At 37.1% G+C, this 18,631-nt stretch overlaps 1 protein-coding gene across 1 annotated transcript; it reads right to left on the reverse strand.

Annotated features, from left to right (window-relative positions):
* Positions 1-696: 696 nt before the first annotated feature.
* On the reverse strand, positions 697-9,648 carry LOC122696637 (60S ribosomal protein L6-like). The gene is made up of 4 exons (XM_043906892.1): positions 9,633-9,648; positions 5,811-5,815; positions 5,705-5,710; positions 697-1,538 (listed from the first exon to the last, which is right to left on the reverse strand). Exons 1-4 carry the CDS (start codon positions 9,646-9,648, stop codon positions 831-833), a joined length of 735 nt encoding a protein of 244 aa, XP_043762827.1. The 3' UTR covers positions 697-830.
* Positions 9,649-18,631: the final 8,983 nt, after the last annotated feature.

The following is an 18,631-nucleotide window of genomic DNA, read 5'->3' on the forward strand; positions in this document are numbered from 1 at the left end:
AGATTATCAAACTCATATCCACTGAATTTGATGCCATCCAACCGTCTTATCCTTGGTCATCTCCTTCTCCTCCTGCCTTCAATCTTTCCCAGCATCAGAAAGATATTTCTAGTAAAAAAAAAACAGATATATTTGAAATTGCCAAGATGGCTTAATTTAAGTCTTTGGCACCCCACTCCAGTACTCTTGCCTGGAAAATCCCATGGATGGAGGAGCCTGCTAGGCTGTGGTCCATGGGGTCGCTAAGAGTCTGACAGGACTAAGCGACTTCACTTTCACTTTTCACTTTCATGCATTGGAGAAGGAAATGGCAAGCCACTCCAGTAATCTTGCCTGGGGAATCCCAGGAACAGGGGAGCCTGGTGGGCTGCCATCTATGGGGTCGCAGAGAGTCGGACACGACTGAAGTGACTTAGCAGCAGCAGCAGCAGAAAAGACTACTTGCGGAATGTTAACTAATCTTGATACCATGTCGATAATATTTATGAAGAAAATATCTATTTTTATATGACTTGGAAAGATGGAACTACCAAAACATTTAAAGAAGAAAATAAAGACCGCTCAAAACTAACTTTGACTCACATTTGACTGTATCTATTTTTGTTTTTTGTTTTTAATTTTATTTATTATTTATTTATTTTTTGAAATGGACAAATTATTTAATTAGGTTTTTTGCAAGAAGTTCAGAATACTACTTTGTGAGGATAAATTCCATCTGTGAGAGCAAACATAGAGCGGAGGTAGCCCTGGAGCTGAGGGACAGCTTTGATTCTTGGCAGAATTTGTGAGTCCACAGCTTTCTGATCAGCCTTGCGCTGCTCTGTGATCTCCTATTTCTCTCTCTCTGTGTGGAAGATCTCACCCTCCTGGTGTCTCGGCTTACGCAGCTTCTTCTTGAAGTAACTGTCAGTGAGATGTTCTGGGATTTTCACACCACTGATATCGATTTTGGTGGAGGTGGCAATGACAAATTTCTGGTGTGTTCTGCGCAGAGGAACTCGATTGAGGGATAGAGGCCCAGTCACAAGTAGCAAGCCACTGCCCAGCTGCTTCAGGAAAACGACCCTCTTGCCTCCGTGGCGCCCCGCGAGGATGATCAGAACGGTCCCAGGAGTGATGCTGGCGTGCAGCCTCCTCGCGTGCTTACTGAAGGGTTTCTTGCCGTGACTCAACAGTTTCCGAGGCACATCTTCAGCAGGGTAATACCTAGGCATTTTGCGAAGCTTGACCACTCGGGTACCACCATTCTTATCACCACCAACTGGTTTTGTGACAGTAGCAAGAACCCGAACCTTCTTTTTCTTTTCGACCTTGGATTTAGCTGCTGAATACCTTCTCTGGGCCTTTCTGGAGTACATGGCTGATCTGGAATATCTGCCAATTCCTCTGACCAGGACGGGGTTTCGGCTGCAGTGGGGCTTCCCCTTCTTAACTTCCTTCACCATTTTCACCTTTTTAGCCTTGTTGCCAGCATCAGCCTTCTTGGCTTCAGGTTTTTTCTCCTTAGTATCTGGCTTCTCAGCCTTTTCACCCGCCAACTTGCAAGATGGGAAAGAGCTCTATTTTTGTTTTTAAATGCATGATATATAGGATGTAAGATACTCAAGGAAAGGGATTTTGGCATTATTTACTAAATTATTCCAAGCACCTATTAGAATAGTGCTTGGCACGTATAGGCACTAAATAATTAAACTATTGAATTGATCAATAATTAAACTTATACTATTTGTATAATTTGTATTATTTTTAAATTTAATGTTATGTTATCCATTAACAGAAAGATGGATAAAGAAGATACATGTGTATACATGTGATATATATATATATATACACACACACACACATATATATATATATACACACATTATGTGGTGAAATGCTATTCAATCACCAGAAAGGAGGAAATCTTGCCATTTGTGTCAACATAGATGGAATTCGAGAGCATTATGTTAAGTAAAATAACTCAGACAGAAAGAAATACTGCATGGTGTCACTTATATGTGGAATCTTAAAAATAAGTCAGACTCATAGAGTAGAGAAGTGGTTGTCAGGGGCTGGGGGCTGTTGGGGGACAGGGCGACAGGCTACAAAAAGGGTACAAACTTCTAATTATAAGATGACTAAAGTCTGAGGATCTAAAGTATAAGATGATAACTGTAGTTGATAAGACTGTATGTATAACTGAAATTTGCTAAGACAGTAGAACTTACGTTTTCTTAAAGAAAAGAAAAAAAAAGGATGTGTTAATTAACTAGATGGAGAAAGCTTTTCATAATATATATGTCTACCAAATCACCACAACATACATTTTAATTATCTTGCAATTTTATATGTCAACTATACCTTAATAAAGCTAAAACAATTGGCATTATAGTGTAAGCATTTTCCTGTTATATTTTTAACACATAGTGTTTCATTAATTACTCTTAAAATCACAATTTTATCTATTCAATAAAATCTACCTTAAAAAGACAAACTACTTTCCAAAAGGTTGTACTGATCTACAGCAGAATGAGTTACATACAGCACACAGCTGTTTTCAGCCCTCATCATTATGGTTCCAGTTTGAGTGCTCAAAGTGTGGCCCTCAACCTCAGCAACATTGTCATCGCTTGGAGATTATGAGAAATGCAGACTCTGTCTGATGCTTTCTTTGCCTCATTGAATCAGGATCTATATTTTAACAAGATCCTCTGGTGTTTTGAACATTCCTTAAAGTTCGAACTTGCAGAGGCTCGACTTTTGAATTTAAACTTTCTCTTCCAAATGTTTATTGTGCTTTTTTGGCTCTTTTTGAATTGTCCATTTCCATCCTTTGCCTGTTTTAAAATTAGGGCTGTTTTCTGAGTTGTTTGGAAGATACAAAAAACCTGATGGATTTAAAAAGGAACATGAATGAACTATAAAAAAGAGATCTATTGATGTTGAAGTTTAAATCAATCTAGAAGCAAGTGACATGAAAGGGAGATAGGGGAGAATGGTTTGAAGAAAGGAAAACATTTAAACTGATCCTTATTTAGGACTCTCAGCATATATATCTCTTTTCTTAGCATTTATCAAATATCCATTCATTCACTCAGTACATTTTCTGACTGTCTCTGTATAGTACACTGTACCAGTGCTGTGAATCCATGTAACCATAGGAAGTCTGTTTGCTCATCTTGGGGGCATTACAATCTATTTGGTGTGGTCACATGTATGCAAAATCAACTAATGATAAAAAGTTTCATTGATTATGGCTGATTGAGTGCTAACTATAGGGCTCAGACATTGGACTCATCTGGATGTTAGACAGTGGGTAGTGGAAGGGATGGGATGCACATTCATTGAATGCTTACCCTGTATGTGTTCTATCTTATTCAGTTCCCTTGATAACTCTGTAAGGAAGTCAGGACATTTGGATCATAAATCATGCAAAGAGTTGAACAGTGATTGTTTTTGGTGACAAAGCAAATAAGGTTTATTTGGGGGAGAGGGGGACAGCTTTTCCTTATGTAAGAATTCCAATTAATAAATGTAGAAGGAATGAGGGAAATAGAAAAGTACCATCAGAATGTCATAGGAATCATTTTTGCAGGCAAGATCCACAGGTGAATGTTAAAATTTTGGTCAGAACTTTAAGGAGAAACAAAATATTTGCATAGCCAAAAATTATCTCCCCCCAATGCTTACTTAGTCCAAAGAGAAACAGTAAATTTTATAGTGGAAAAATCTAGCAGGTACCACTTAGGTATCACATAAAACATATTGACACCATTTACTTCCTTAGGATGGGCATGTTCACCTCTATGGTATTCTTCCTCAAAATTTATAACTTCAATCCAATTATGAGAAAACGCTGGGAAAATTCAGATTGAGATATGTGTGTATGTTCAGTTGCTCAGTCATGTCTAACTCTTTGTGGCCCCATGAACTGTTAGCCTGCGAGGCTTCTTTGTCCATGAGATTTTCCAAGCAAGAATATTGGAGCAGGTTGTCATTTCCTTCCCCAGGGTATTGTCCCAACCCAGGGGTCAAACCTGTGTCTCTGGTGTCTCCTGCATTGGCAGGCAGATTGTTTGCCACTCAGCCACTTGGGAAGCCTACAGAATACCTGACCAGTACTCCTCAAAAATGTCAAGGTCATTAAAAGCAAGGAGAGACTGAGTTGTCATAATTAGAAGTGGCTAAGGAAAATGGTCCCATCTCACTTCATGGGAAATAGATGGGGAAACAGTGGAAGCAGTGTCAGACTTTATTTTTTTGGGCTCCAAAATCACTGCAGATGGTGATTGCAGCCACGAAATTAAAAGACGCTTACTCCTTGGAAGGAAAGTTATGACCAACCTAGACAGCATATTAAAAAGCAGAGACATTACTTTGCCAACAAAGGTTCATCTAGTCAAGGCTATGGTTTTTCCAGTGGTCATGTACAGATGTGAGAGTTGGACTGTGAAGAAAGCTGAGCACCGAAGAAATGATGTTTTTGAACTGTGGTGTTGGAGAAGACTCTTGGGAGTCCCTTGGACTGGAAGGAGATCCAACCAGACCATCCTGAAGGAGATCAATCCTGGGTGTTCATTGGAAGGACTGACGCTGAAGCTGAAACTCCAGTACTTTGGCCACCTCATGCGAAGAGTTGACTCACTGGAAAAGACCCTGATGCTGGGAAATATTGAGGGCAGGAGGAGAAGGGGATGACAGAGGATGCAATGGCTGGATGGCATCACCGACTTAATGGACATGAGTTTGAGTAATCTCCAGGAGTTGGTGATGGACAGGGAGGCCTGGCATGCTGTGATTCATGGGGTCGCAAAGAGTCAGACACAACTGAGCAACTGAACTGAACTGAACTGAAGGAAAATGGCAATTAAATGAAGTGTGGGACCTTGAAACATATCCTGGAAGAGAAAAAGAATAGTAGAGGAAGAACTGATGAAACCTGCATGAAGTCTGTAACTTAGTTATTAATATTGTGCTAATGTAAATTTCTTAGTTTGATGATTAAAGCATACTTATGTGAGATACTAACATTATGGGAAGTTGTTTGGAAAGTATATGGAAACTCACTATACTAGCTTTGCAACACTTCTTTTTTTTTTTTTTTTTTTGCAACACTTCTATAAGTTTAAAATTATTTCCAAATAAGAGGCTGAAACAACCTTTTTATATACTACAAAGGAAAAAGTTTAACTGTGCCTCTTTATCTTGATTTAGTCCTCAGCATAGGACTGTAATCCTAACCATCTTCATGAAAAAGAAGAAATAAAAAAAAAAAAAATGAAGTTAGGTTTTCCTTTTGTAAAGAGTGACCATTTCATTCCAGAATATAAAAGTATTGCTCTACAGAGTCACTCCTTCACTGTCAGAAGGTCTTTCTGCAAAGCATTGCTCATGTGAGATGAAAATTACATATTATACAGAATCATAGACAGTTCTGAAGCTTCTCTTCATAATCAGTAGAGTTTTAAAATCTTGGTTATCGTGTTTCCCAGCCTGCTTATTTTCACTTTGTAATTAAAAAAATGAGGATGGAAATAACAGTATGTGTTTGTATATTACTTTATATCTTGCAAAGGAGTTTTAAATTTATATTTCATCTCAAGCTGACCAACCGTATGAGATAGGCTACTTAATATCAGCAGCCTTGTATTGGGATTTCAAAATATAGACTCTAGGATATTCATTAAGTTCTAAGGATACAAAGCCAGTTATTGGCTGGTACTCTTCTCTACCTTCCTGAAACTTTCTTACACTCTCTAAAAGTGAATGTGGAAAGTCAAATTCTCTTGTCCTTGTTGCTGCTGTTCACTCAATCAGTCGCGTCCAACTCTTTGCGACCCCTTGGACTGCAGCACGCTAGGCTTCCCTGTCCTTCACCATCTCCTGAAGTTTGCTCAAACTCCTGTCCATCGAGTCGATCATGCCATCCAACCATCTCATCCTCTGTCACCCCCTTCTCCTCCTGATCTCAATCTTTACCAGCGCTGGGGTCTTTTCCAATGAGTTGGCTCTTCCCATTAAGTGGCCAAAGTATTGGAGCTTCAGCTTCAGCATCAGTCCCCCAGTGAATATTCAGGGTTGATTTCCTTTAGGATTGACTGGTTTGATCTCCTTACTGTCCAAGGGACTCTCAAGAGTCTTATCTTGTCTTTACAGGTCAGAAAACACGGTCATACTCAGGGTAATACTTATGAAAATAATAATAACACCCAGCCATTATTGCATTCTTAAAATACGCTAAAGAATTTGCCAATTATTTTCTAAATATATACTTTCATTAAATCATTTTTACAATTTTACAAGGGGATTGGAAAGCAGCCATGGAGAGGATTGGCATCTGATTGGGTGTAATGGACAGGAGAAGAGGGAAGCGTAAAGTGTTATAATGATTATGAACTTTGGTGATGTGGAATATGGTGGGACTACTGATAAAAAGAGAGGATGCAAGAAGAGGAACATGAAGGAAGATGATTTCATTTTGAGTATGTTGTGTGTACTCTCAACCCTATAGTATGTCCCCTGTTTGGCTTCTTTAAAGCATTTAGAATAACTTGTGATGATTAAGCAAAAATTAAATGTGCATTTTATTATAGTGGTTCAGAGACCAAGATTTAATCAGATACGAGAATGCAAGCTCATAACTCTCAGCAGACTCATCTAGTAGCCACTTTGCTTGGCATGAGGGAAAGCTTTTCTAAGCAAGTTTCTGGAGATTGTATTGCTGCAGCTAACTTCAAATTAGCCTGGTGAGACATTACTTTGAAAAGCAAATCAGACTACAATTACAGTGTGTGGGACAGACGGGGTGTGGAAGAGTTAAATGATTGACAATTAACTGTGAGAAGCTTGCTGACACAAAGTCTGATTTGAACAGTGATTAAACAAATATGTCTACAGTTATTACAGTACATGGATTTTCCCCTCATTGTAACCCCACAACTATATTGCTTGGAGTGGAGGAGGATGAGGAAAGCAATCATACATCAGCTGATCAAGCATACACAGTGCCCACAGGATGTACAAAACAGTCTTTCAGGGCAGAGATAAGTCCTTCAACCCACACAACTCCACAGGTACCAAGGGTTCCGTTATCCTCACTAGTTATTCACAGACAACAGACCCTTCATCTCTCATGGAAGTAACAGCTTATACTTCTATATTACTTTATATTTTGTAGGAAAAAAAAAACAAGCCTTCTCTTGGGACTTAAATCTTTTCCATGGCCTCTAGATTCCTTTAATCTAGGGCCCTACTCTTTCTTGTACCAGATTTCAGAAGCCAGTTCATTCTCCACTGGATGCAGTTCATTGAGGGGGGGATCTCGTTTGATGGGTGGAGCATCTACCAGCAAGTTCATATCTTCGACACTGCCAAGATGCACCACCTCTTAACTGGTCTTACATTTGGTATTATCCCAAGAAAATCTCTCCTCCCTTCCTATACTTACTTTTCCTTCTGTCCCAAATGTTTCTCCTACACTCTTACTCCTGGTAGCCATGTCATTATAATGGGGAGGGATGAAAGAAAACATAACAAATCATCTCACTGACACTCATTTTCAGGGAGGGAGAAGGAGGAAAAGAATCTCCCCATGATTTGTTGTTGTTCAGTTACTCAGTTGTGTCCGACTCTGCAACCCTGTGGCCTGCAGCATGCCAGGCTTCCCTGTCCTTCACTATCTCCCAAAGTTTGCTCAAACTCATGTCCAGTGAATTGGCGATGCCATCCAACCATCTCATCCTCTGTCACCCCCCTTCTCCTCCTCCTTTCAATCTTTCCCAGCATCAGTGTTTCTTCCAGTGAGTCGGCTCTTCACATCAGGTGGCCAAAATACTGGCACTTCAGCATTAGTCCTTCCAATGAATATTCAGGATTGATTTCCTTTAGGATTGATCGATTTGATCTCCTTGCTGTCCAAGGATTCTCAAGAGTCTTCTCTAGTACCACAGTTTGAAATCATCAGTTTTTTGGCGCTCAGCCTTCTTTATGGTCCAACTCTCACATTCATACATGACTACTGGAAAAACCATAGCTTTGACCATATGGACCTTTGTTGGCAAAGTGATGTCTCTGCTTTTTAATATGCTGTCTAGGTTTGTTGTAGCTTTTCTTACAAGGAGCAAGCATCTGTTAATTTCATGGCTGCAGTCACTGTCCTCAGTGATTTTGGAGCCCAATAAAATAAAGTCTCTCACTGTTTCCATTTTTTCCCCATCTATTTGCCATGAAGTTGCAGCCTCACTTTTCACATAGACAGATCAACAGAGATCATTAAAGATTTATTACCATACAAAATCCTGTTCAAATATTAGGGAATTGGTTGTATAATTATGATTAATTGATAAAATGGAAGACAATTTAGAGACTGAAATTGTTTTAGTGAAATTACAGCAGAAAATACTTATGGTGTATATAATAGTTAAACGGAAAAATATGTTACATAACAGTATATACTACTGCAGAATAAACTGAACTTTGCCAAAAAATACATAAAATATTCACAGAAAAAATTGACTGGAAAGTATTTATCAAAGTGTTAATGTTGGAGTATGAATGATGGAGTTTGTGTGACTAATTTTCTTTCTTATAAATTTTCTTATAATTTATAATTACAAAAAATTAAACATTTTAAAAATTTGCTTCTACTTTAAAAAACAGAGTCATGATAATCAGCTGGTGACTGGCTGACAAACTCCACCAGCTCCAAAAAATAGTGGGTATTTTTTTGTAGACGTGGTATGATAATGTGCTTTGCTTTTTATTTTTAAAAAATAATCCTGCTGTGTGGCTTGCAGAATTTTAGTTCCCCAACCAGGGATTAAATTATACATTGCTTTGAAAAAACTAAGACTATATGCAAAGAGATAAAAGCAAAGCTTGAAAACTTTGACAGGGAACAGGAAGCTAAATAACATGATGTAGTAGATTTCAAAAAGAGCCAAATAGAAATTCTGGAACTGACAATGTAAGTAAACAAAATTAAGAGAACCAATGGATCAGTATAGCAGCAGGTTAGATACAGCTGGAGAAAGAACTCATGAGCTCATAGGTCCAAAGTTTAGAATGTAAGGTGACTGTAAACATCCTTAGCAATGTGTATTGGCATCCAGGGAGTTGCATTCAAAACACTGAAGATGCAATTTGCAACATAAGTATGTCCACAAGCCAGTGGAATCTACGTGGGTGGTAGTAGGAGGGCAATGTGTTTATTTGCATGAAAGTGATCATATATGTGCTATTTGCCTTCTAGGACTTCTAGTCTATGACTTCTCAAATTGTTCTATTTTCAGTTACATAGGGACACTGAAATAAAGTGGTAGGATCTTTGGATTCTAAAAATATTTAGTAGATTCTATAAGGGCTATAAGTATACTACTTGTTGAGATGTTCTTATATGTAATGTCTTCTTGCAGTTTAAAGGTAAAGGAAGTTTAAATCAAATTAGTTCCTTTAAATTTTACTCTAAAGTGAAAAACTGCTGCAATTATTTGTTCTATGTGTTGATCTAAAATCTATCGTAACCTATTTCATGTTGGGTATATAGTTACCTGTTTTAGTTTCACAAATGTAAAGTTTTAATTGTATTAATAATTAAAAATTCAATTTGTTTTTTCTTAGTCTCCTTGAGTTTCCTGAATGTGGCTTCTTACCTCTTAGATTAGACATCTTCTGGTCTGGTCTGCCAATATTTTACTAGGAGGATAGGCCTGCATTAAAAAAATAATTTTATTTTTTAAATTAGTTCATTTTTCGGCTGTGCTTGGTCTTTGCTGCGAGGACTCTTCTCTCCAGTCGTAGGGAGTGGGGGCTGCTCCGGAGTTCTGTGCATGCTTCTCCAGGCCGCGGCTTCTCCTGTGGAGCGCAGGCTCCAGGGCATGCGTTCTTCAGTAATTGCAGCTCCAGGGCTCTAGAGCACTGGCTCAAAAGTTGTGACACAAAGGCTTAGTCGTTTCGCAGCATGCATTTTTATGGCCCTTTTAGTATGACATTTTTCCCGTCTGCAGAGGTTTTCCTACCCCAGGAATACTTAGCCAGTGGAAGGATTTATAGAATTTGGTTTCCTTCGTTCCGAGTCACTCCCGTGGTATTAATAAGGCATCCGTCCCTTATATATTTACTCACTCTCTGATTTTTCTTAAATATTGTCCTTAGTCACCCTTCTTCCTGACTACTCGAGTTATTACTTGGATTTATGGATGGCCATCACATTTGAGACTTAATCTGTTTTTAGAACTACCTTCTCCCACCAAAGGGGCAGTTGCTGCCTGTTCCTTGGCTCTGCTGCTGCTGCTAAGTCACTTCAGTCGTGTCTGACTCCGTGTGAACCCATAGACGGCAGCCCACCAGGCTCACCCGTCCCTGGGATTGATTCTCCAGGCAAGAACACTGGAGTGGGTTTCCTTGGCTCTAGCTGGTTCGTTACACTTGTAGTTTTTCTTTCTCAGAGCCACTAGGGGGCGATATTTTCTATCTCAGTCATTTCCAGCAAACTACCAATTTGCAAATATTGTGGGCTACTATTTTAAAATTCTAGCCAGAAATTTTGGGGATATATTTAAAAATTAATAGACTTAAAATATCAGTTTTAGGTTTACAGAAAAATTGAGCGTAAAATTACAGAAAGTTCCCTTTTATTCCCTTTTCTCTCCCCCACCGTTAATTTTATTAACAGCTTGCATTAGTGTGGTTTATTTGTTACAATTGATGATCCGATAATGATACATTTTTATTAACTAAATCGCATACTTACATTAGGGTTCATCCTTTATGTTGTGTCGGTCTTGACAAATGATGATGTGTACCCACCCTCAGTTTCATTGCCCTAAAAACCTCCCGCGCTTCACCTGTTCCTCCCTGCTTCCCAAAATGCGGCTGTCACTGGTCATGTTATTGTCGCTACAGTTTTGCCTTTTCAGAAATGTCGTCCATCTTGAATCGTACAGTGCATATCCTCTGCAGATTGGCTTCTTTTGCTTAGCAGTTTACATTTAAGACTACTTCCTGACTTTCTGTGACTTGATAGCAGAATCTTAATTATTTTGTTGTATGTTGTACCACAGTTTGGTTATCCATTCATGTATTGAAGAACATCTTGTTTGCTTCCAAGTTTGGTAATTACGAGTAAAGCTGCTGTAGACATTTGTATGCAGATTCTTATGTGATTGTTAAGTTTTCAACTCATTTGGGTAAATATTAAGGAGTGCAACTGCCAGATCACATGGCTAAAGTATTTAAAGTTTTGTAGGAAGCTGCCAAACTGTCTTCCAAAGTGGTTATGCCATTTTGCATACACACCGAGGAAACCAGATCTGAAAGAGACACATGTATCCCAATGTTCATCGCAGCACTGTTTATAATAGCCAGGACATGGAAGCAACCTAGATGCCCATCAGCAGACGAATGGATAAGAAAGCTGTGGTACATATACACTATGAAATATTACTCAGCCATTAAAAAGAATTCATTTGCATCAGTTCTAATGAGATGGATGAAACTGGAGCCCATTATACAGAATGAAGTAAGCCAGAAAGATAAAGAACATTACAGCATACTAACACATATATATGGAATTTAAAAAGATGGTAATGATAACCCTATATGCAAAACAGAAAAAGAGATACAGATGTACAGAACAGACTTTAGACTCTGTGGGAGAAGGCGAGGGTGGGATGATCTGAGAGAACAGCATTGAAACAAGTATACTATCAAGGGTGAAACAGATCACCAGCCCAGGCTGGATGCATGAGACAAGTGCTCAGGGCTGGTGCACTGGGAAGACCCAGAGGGATGGGACGGGGAGGGAGGCGGGAGGGGGGATCGGGATGGGGAACACATGTAAATCCATGGCTGATTCATGTCAATGTATGGCAAAAACCACTACAATATTGTAAAGTAATTAGTCTCCAACTAATAAAAATAAATGGAAAAAAAAAAAACACCAAAAAACAAAGTGACTATGCCATTTTGCACTTCTACCAGCAATGGATGAGAATTCCTGTTGCTCTACATTCTTAGCAGCAATTACTCTTACCAATGTGCAGGTTTTAACCTTTCTAATATGTGTTCAACATTTCATTGTTTCTGAGTTTGCAATTTCATGCTGGCATGTGAGGTTGAGTATTTTTGCCCATATTCCAAATAATTGCCATCTTTATGCTTTTTTTGGGGGAGGGGATGTGAGTTTAGATCTTTTGACTTATCAAAAAAAAAATGGGTTATTTTGTTATTGTTGAATTTTATGAATTCTTTGTACATTTTGGAGACCAGTCCTTTGTCAGACATACATTTGCTGAGATTTTCTCCCAGTCTCTGTCTTGTCATTTTACTCTCTTAACACTAGCTTTGATAGAGCAGAAAAATTTAACTTTAATGAAAGTCTATCTTACTGCTTTTTCTTTCAAGGAGAGTACTTTTGATATCATATTTAGTCATCACCAAATCTAAAGTCGTGTACATGTATTCTTTTTGTATATTCTAGGAATCTTTACTTTTGCATTTTACATTTAGGCCTATGAGCCATTTTGATTTAACTTTTGTGAAAAGTGTAAAGTCAGTGTCTAGATTCTTTTCTCTCTCTTCGTATGACCATGATTATATATTATCATTTTGTGATCTAGTCTTTTCTCTAACATGTTTGATTAAATTTGATTTTTATTTTTGGTAATTTAGAAAAGTTTCTTTTAACTTTATAACTTGTAATGCAAACCCATGCTCCAATCTTATCTCCACCAAATGGTAGCTCCTAGGTGACACTGGAAATGTTACTTATACCAAGTTTTAGATTCTCTGTTGTTCAGTAGGGGTGTTACTTTTTACTCTGTGCTTCTTCTTCCATTATATTTAGACCTGCACTGTTCAATATGGTAGCCACTAGCCAAATGTGGTTTTTAAGCACTTGAAAAGTGACTAGTTAAAATTGAGATGCAAATGGAAATACATATCTAACTCCAAACATTTAGTAACCAAAAAAAAAGCAAGATACATCATTAATTTTTTGATTGTATATATATCAGGCTATAATATATACTTATTGGGTTAAATAAAATATATTATTAAAATTAACTTCACCTTCTTCTTTTAATCTTTTTCATGTGACTACCAGAAAATTTTAAATTGCATATTTGATTCATGTTGTGTTTCTACTGGAGACACTTCTCTCTGGATTCTGGTATCCATTTACCTTATCATGAGTATATTAGAGTTCAATTTTCCAAAAATATTTTGCACTCCTTACATAGAATGCTCAGTATCTAATGTCTCCCTTTGCTATGTACTCCAAGCAGAATTTGTCACCTCAAACAAGAGAGGTGATATTATGAACTTTTTGCCTTCTAGTAAGGACATAAATAGGATTATTGCAAAAAAGAATACACAATATAGGGGAAGAAAGGGCAAACACAACTGAGAAAAGTAGTGAGGCAAAGACAGATTAATTATAAAGCTAATAACGTTTAAGTTTAAGCTACAGTGCCTTTCACTTACAGGCTCCTTTCAGGGCCCTAAGAGGATGCTAGCAGTGTGTTCACGGGGTCTTATGTTTGTAGCTCTTGCAAATGTAACGTATTTAAGCCATAACCAGTGAAGACATCTGTTTCTCTCAACACTGACTTTTCTTTCACCATACATATGTTGTGTCAGTGGCGTTGGGATAATCACAGGCATTTTTGAGATCTGCTTCAGAAAGGTTTAATTGTGGAGATACTGAATTTGGATTCAGTAGGGCATATGTATGTAGCTTGTGAATAAGTTGCTCTGGTTGTTTCATTTGAGAAATGTCTTCGGGAATACTCCTACCCACTGCTGTCTCAATGTACCAAGTGTAGGGACACCAAAGTGAAAGGTGAAAGTTGGCATTGCCATATGAACTTGTCTTGTGGTGCTTGGCAGCAGAAGTAGGAGTGATGAAAGAGGAAAAAGATCTGTAATGTTTGAAGCCAGAAGCTAGTCTGTGTAAAATTCTACCAACCAGATAGTAAAATCAGAAGCAGAGGTTTCAGTTTTCACCAATGCCTCCTTTAAAAAGGGAAGCTCTTTTCTGCTAGGAATATGTTTGATATTATAGCACATAAAATTATACATGTACTGTAGCTTTTTTCTTTTTTGGTGGGAATTGAACAAAATTGATTTTTTTTATCAGAGTTATTGTTTTTGTAGGGCACAAACTAGGTAAAATAAGCAATGAGAATGTCTGTGTGTAAAGTAATCCACACATGGCACCATTTTCAATACATAACCAGGGAGAGGATTAAAAATATGAATGCAACATCATCCAAAGTTATTCTCAAAATTTGATGAGGATTCTTGGGGCTTCCTGAGATTGTTCTGACCAGGTCAGTGAGGTAAAATTATTTTTATAATAATATAAAGACTTTAGTTTCTTTTTTCATTCTCATCCTGTGAAGAGTATATAGTAGAATTTTCCAGCAGCTACATATATGATATGGTGACAGATGAAGATTGAATGCAGAAGCAGATAAGAGAATCCTAATATCTCTTATTAAGTCAGACATGAAAGAGAGTTCAAAGATAAAACCATTCTTCTCAGAGGGTGTGGAGAAAAGGGAACCCTGTTACAGTGTTGGTGGGAATGCAAACTAGTACAGTCACTATGGAGACAGTGTGGAGATTCCTTAAAAAACTGGAAATAGAACTGCCATATGACCCAGCAATCCCACTCCTGGGCATACACACTGAGGAAACCAGATCTGAAAGAGACATGTGTACCCCAATGTTCATCACGGCACTGTTTATAACAGCCAGGACATGGAAGCAACCAAAATACCCATAGGTGGATGAATGGATAAGAAAGCTGTGGTACATATACACAATGAAATATTACTCAGCCATTAAAAAGAATACATTTGAATTAGTTTTAATGAGGTGGATGAAACTGGAGCCTATTATACAGAGTGAAATAAGTCAGAAAGAATAACACCAATACAGTATATTAACACATATATATGGCATTTAGAAAGATGGTAACGATAGCCCTATATGCGAGACAGCAAAAGAGACAAATGTATAGAACAGTCTTTTGGACTCTGTGGGAGAAGGCGAGGGTGGATGGTCTGAGAGAATAGCATTGAAACATGTATATTATCATATGTGAAACAGATTACCAGTCCAGGTTGGATGCATGAGACAGGGGGCTCAGGGCTGGTGCACTGGGATGACCCAGAGGGATGGGATGGGGAGGGAGGTGAGAGGGGGCTTCAGGATGGGGAACACATGTACACCCATGGCTGATTCATGTCAATGTATGGCAAAACCACTACAATATTGTAAAGTAATTAGCCTCCAATTAAAATAAATAAAGAAAAAAAAGCAGATAAAAGAATCCTAATATCTCTTATTAAGTCAGACATGAAAGAGAGTTCAAAGATAAAACCATTCTTCTCACTAAATGTTGTTAATTAAATTGAGTATTCTCATCAAATTAAAAAGTTATTTTTAATTTAAAAAGGATGTTATTTGTATTAACATGTAATTTACATGTTAATGATATTTTAAAATGAATTAATAACTAAGTTTTCATTTCTACCATCAAAAACATTTTCATGATCAAAGTCATGTTCCAATAGGTCCTTATTTAATTTTATTGAAAGCTAAGAACAGGAAACTACCTGAATCGTAAAAGTCCACTGTCATTCTCAGCACCAGCTCCAGTATTTGAAATTCTTTGTTTTGTGTCTTGGAGGTTTTCTATAACAGAGCAATTTTCCAGTGAGATCAGTGATAGATGAGACATGGGTTTTCTCTTCAATGTGGGAAAAGAGTGACAGTGAAAGGAGAGGAAGAAAAGGACATGTTCTCAGGCAGATCTGTTTTAGTCAAGTCCACACGTGGGAGGTCAAAGTGGGAGCTGAACCCTTAAGTCCATCTGTTTACCTACAGCCTTGGGAAGCTTTCAGGTTTCCCCAGGAGTAGCATGCCCAGAAGGACATCTGATCTTGATGGTTTAGCTGACAATCATATACCTACACTAATAATTAAAGTACAGTGAGGAAGAATAGGGAGAAGATGTGGGGCTGAAAGGACAGGTAATTCTAATTGGTTTGAAGCATACTGTATGTAAACAAAATTAATTTCTACAGTAGTTTGGAGTTCACAGAGCACTTGTATGTACTTTAATCATCATATTAACATATTTTAAAGATAGGAAAAGTGAGGCTCAGAGAGAATTTTTTTTGACAGAGAATTACCTAGGAAATCTTTGATACACACTTTTAATTAGTAGCACATGACACTAATGATAAAATATTCACTTTTGGAAAGTTGAACCCTAGTTTACTTTCATTTGGCTATGAAAACCATAACAATTCATAATGTGTTATTCAGCTCTGCAAATCTGAAGTGCTAATAAATCTTTAGCCACTAGTAAAATTTTAACCACCTGGAAAACATAACATGGAATATATTTTGTGGTTGTATATTTAGGTTTCTTCCATACTGATGGGGCTGACTCAAATATAAACAAAAATTTTGTTGAACCTATTCATATCATTCCTATGTGGGCGCTCTACTGTGGTTGATATTAATCATTCCCACTCTGTCCCACTCTGAATGAACTGCAGTAATCTGGGTTATAAATTTAAATCTGATTAAATTTTACCTTTTAGGTGTGTGGAGCAAAAGTTTAAAGAGTGGGTACTTTAAAGCTTTTTATTTTATTAATTAAAAAAATTGAAGTATAGTTAATTTACAATGTTGTATTAGTTTCATGTGTACAACAAAGTGATTCAGCTATTTATATATGTCAATCTATTTTTATCTATAGATGCATACATTCTTTTTTAGGTTCTTTTCCATTATAAGTTATTACAAGCTTCTGAGTGCAGTTCCTTGTGCTATACAGTAGGTCTTTGTTGTTTATCTATTTATATATAGTAGTGTGTATATGTTAATCCAAAACTCCTAATTTATTCCCCATCCATTATCCCTTTCAGTAACCATAAATTTGTTTTTTATGTGAGTCTATTTCTGTCTAGTAAATAAGTTCATTTGTATCTTTTAAAAAAGTTTAATTTATTTTTTAATTGAAGGGTAATTGCTTTATGGAATTTTGTTGTTTTCTGTCAAACATCTGTATCATTTTTAAGAAAGATTCCACATGTAAGGGATATCATATATTTGCCTTTCTGTCTGACTTCACTTAATATGATAATTTCTAGGTCTGTCCATGTTGTTGCAAATGGCATTATTTCATTCTTTTTATGGCTGAGTAGTATCCTATTGTTTATTTATACCACATCTCTTTTATCTGTTTATGGACACTTGAATTGCTTCCATGTCTTGACTCTTGTAAATAGTGCTGCAGTGAATATTGGGTACATGCATCTTTTAGGATTATGGTCTTCTTCAGGTATATGCCCAGGAATAGGATTGCCAGATGATATGGTAGTCCTAGTTTTAGTTTTTTAAGCAACCTCCATACTGTTCTCCTTAGTGGCTGTACCAATTTACATTTCCACCAACAATGTAGGAGGGTTCCCTTTTCTCCACATCCTTTCCAGCACTTTATTATTTGTAGACTTTTTGATGATGGCAATTCTGACTGGTGTGAGGTGATATCTCATTGTAATTTTGATTTTCATTTCTCTAATGATTAACAATGTTGAGAATGTTTTCATGTACTTTTTCACCATCTGTATGGCTTTGGAGAAATGTCTTCTTAGATCTTCTACCAGTTTTTTGAATGGGTAGCTTGTTTTTTTGATACTGAGCTGTATGAGCTATTTGTGTATTTTGGAGATTAATCCCTTTTGGTTGCTTTGTTTGCAAATATTTTCTCTCTTTTTGTGCAATGTCTTTTCATTTTTTTAATGGGTTCTTTTGCTTTGTAAAACTTTTAATTTAATTAGGTTCCATTTATTTATTTTTGTTTTTATTTTCATTACTATAGGAGGTGGATAAAAAAAGATATGCTGCAATTTATGTCAAAGAGTGTTCTGCCTATGTTTTCCTCTAAAAGTTTTTTAGTATCTGGTTTTATACTTAGGTCTTTAATTCATTTTGAGTTTATATTTGTATTATGGTGTTAGAGAATGTTCTAATTTCATTCTCTACATGTAGCTATCCAGTTTTTCCAGTACCACTTGTTGAAGAGACATTTCTTCATTGTATATTCCTGCCTCCTTTGTTGTAGATTAATTGGCCATAAGTGTATGGGTTTATTTCTGGCCTTTCTATCCATTCTATTGATCTATGTATCTGTTTTTGTGCCAGTGTCCTACTGTTTTTATTACTGTAGCTTTGTAGTATCATCTGAAGTTAGGGAGCATGATTCCTCCAGCTCTTTAGCAGGTATATCAGTGTCATTCCTCGATATCAGACACAACAAATTAAACATTAAATGCCATAATCACTAGCTCTGTATTATAAGCAACCTGAGGATAGACAATATGACTTAACAATTCTTGGCTTCCACTGCATATTTTAGATGCACATGTAATTTGCTTTGCTTTGCAATTAATTTGCTTATTGAAAATTAAGTTTGTGGCTCTTATGGGAGAGAGTGGGTCATAAGGTGGTTTTGAGAAGATTAGAACTTGTCCTTACATGGCTTGGTGTCCACTCCCGTGACTGCTGCCTTTCCTTCTTCCAAAGGCAGTCTAGACCAAGAATATCATCTAAGTGTCCTGAGGTAATG

The sequence above is a fragment of the Cervus elaphus genome, chromosome 6 (genome assembly GCF_910594005.1).
Source record: "Cervus elaphus chromosome 6, mCerEla1.1, whole genome shotgun sequence".
Taxonomy (NCBI): Eukaryota; Metazoa; Chordata; class Mammalia; order Artiodactyla; family Cervidae; genus Cervus; species Cervus elaphus.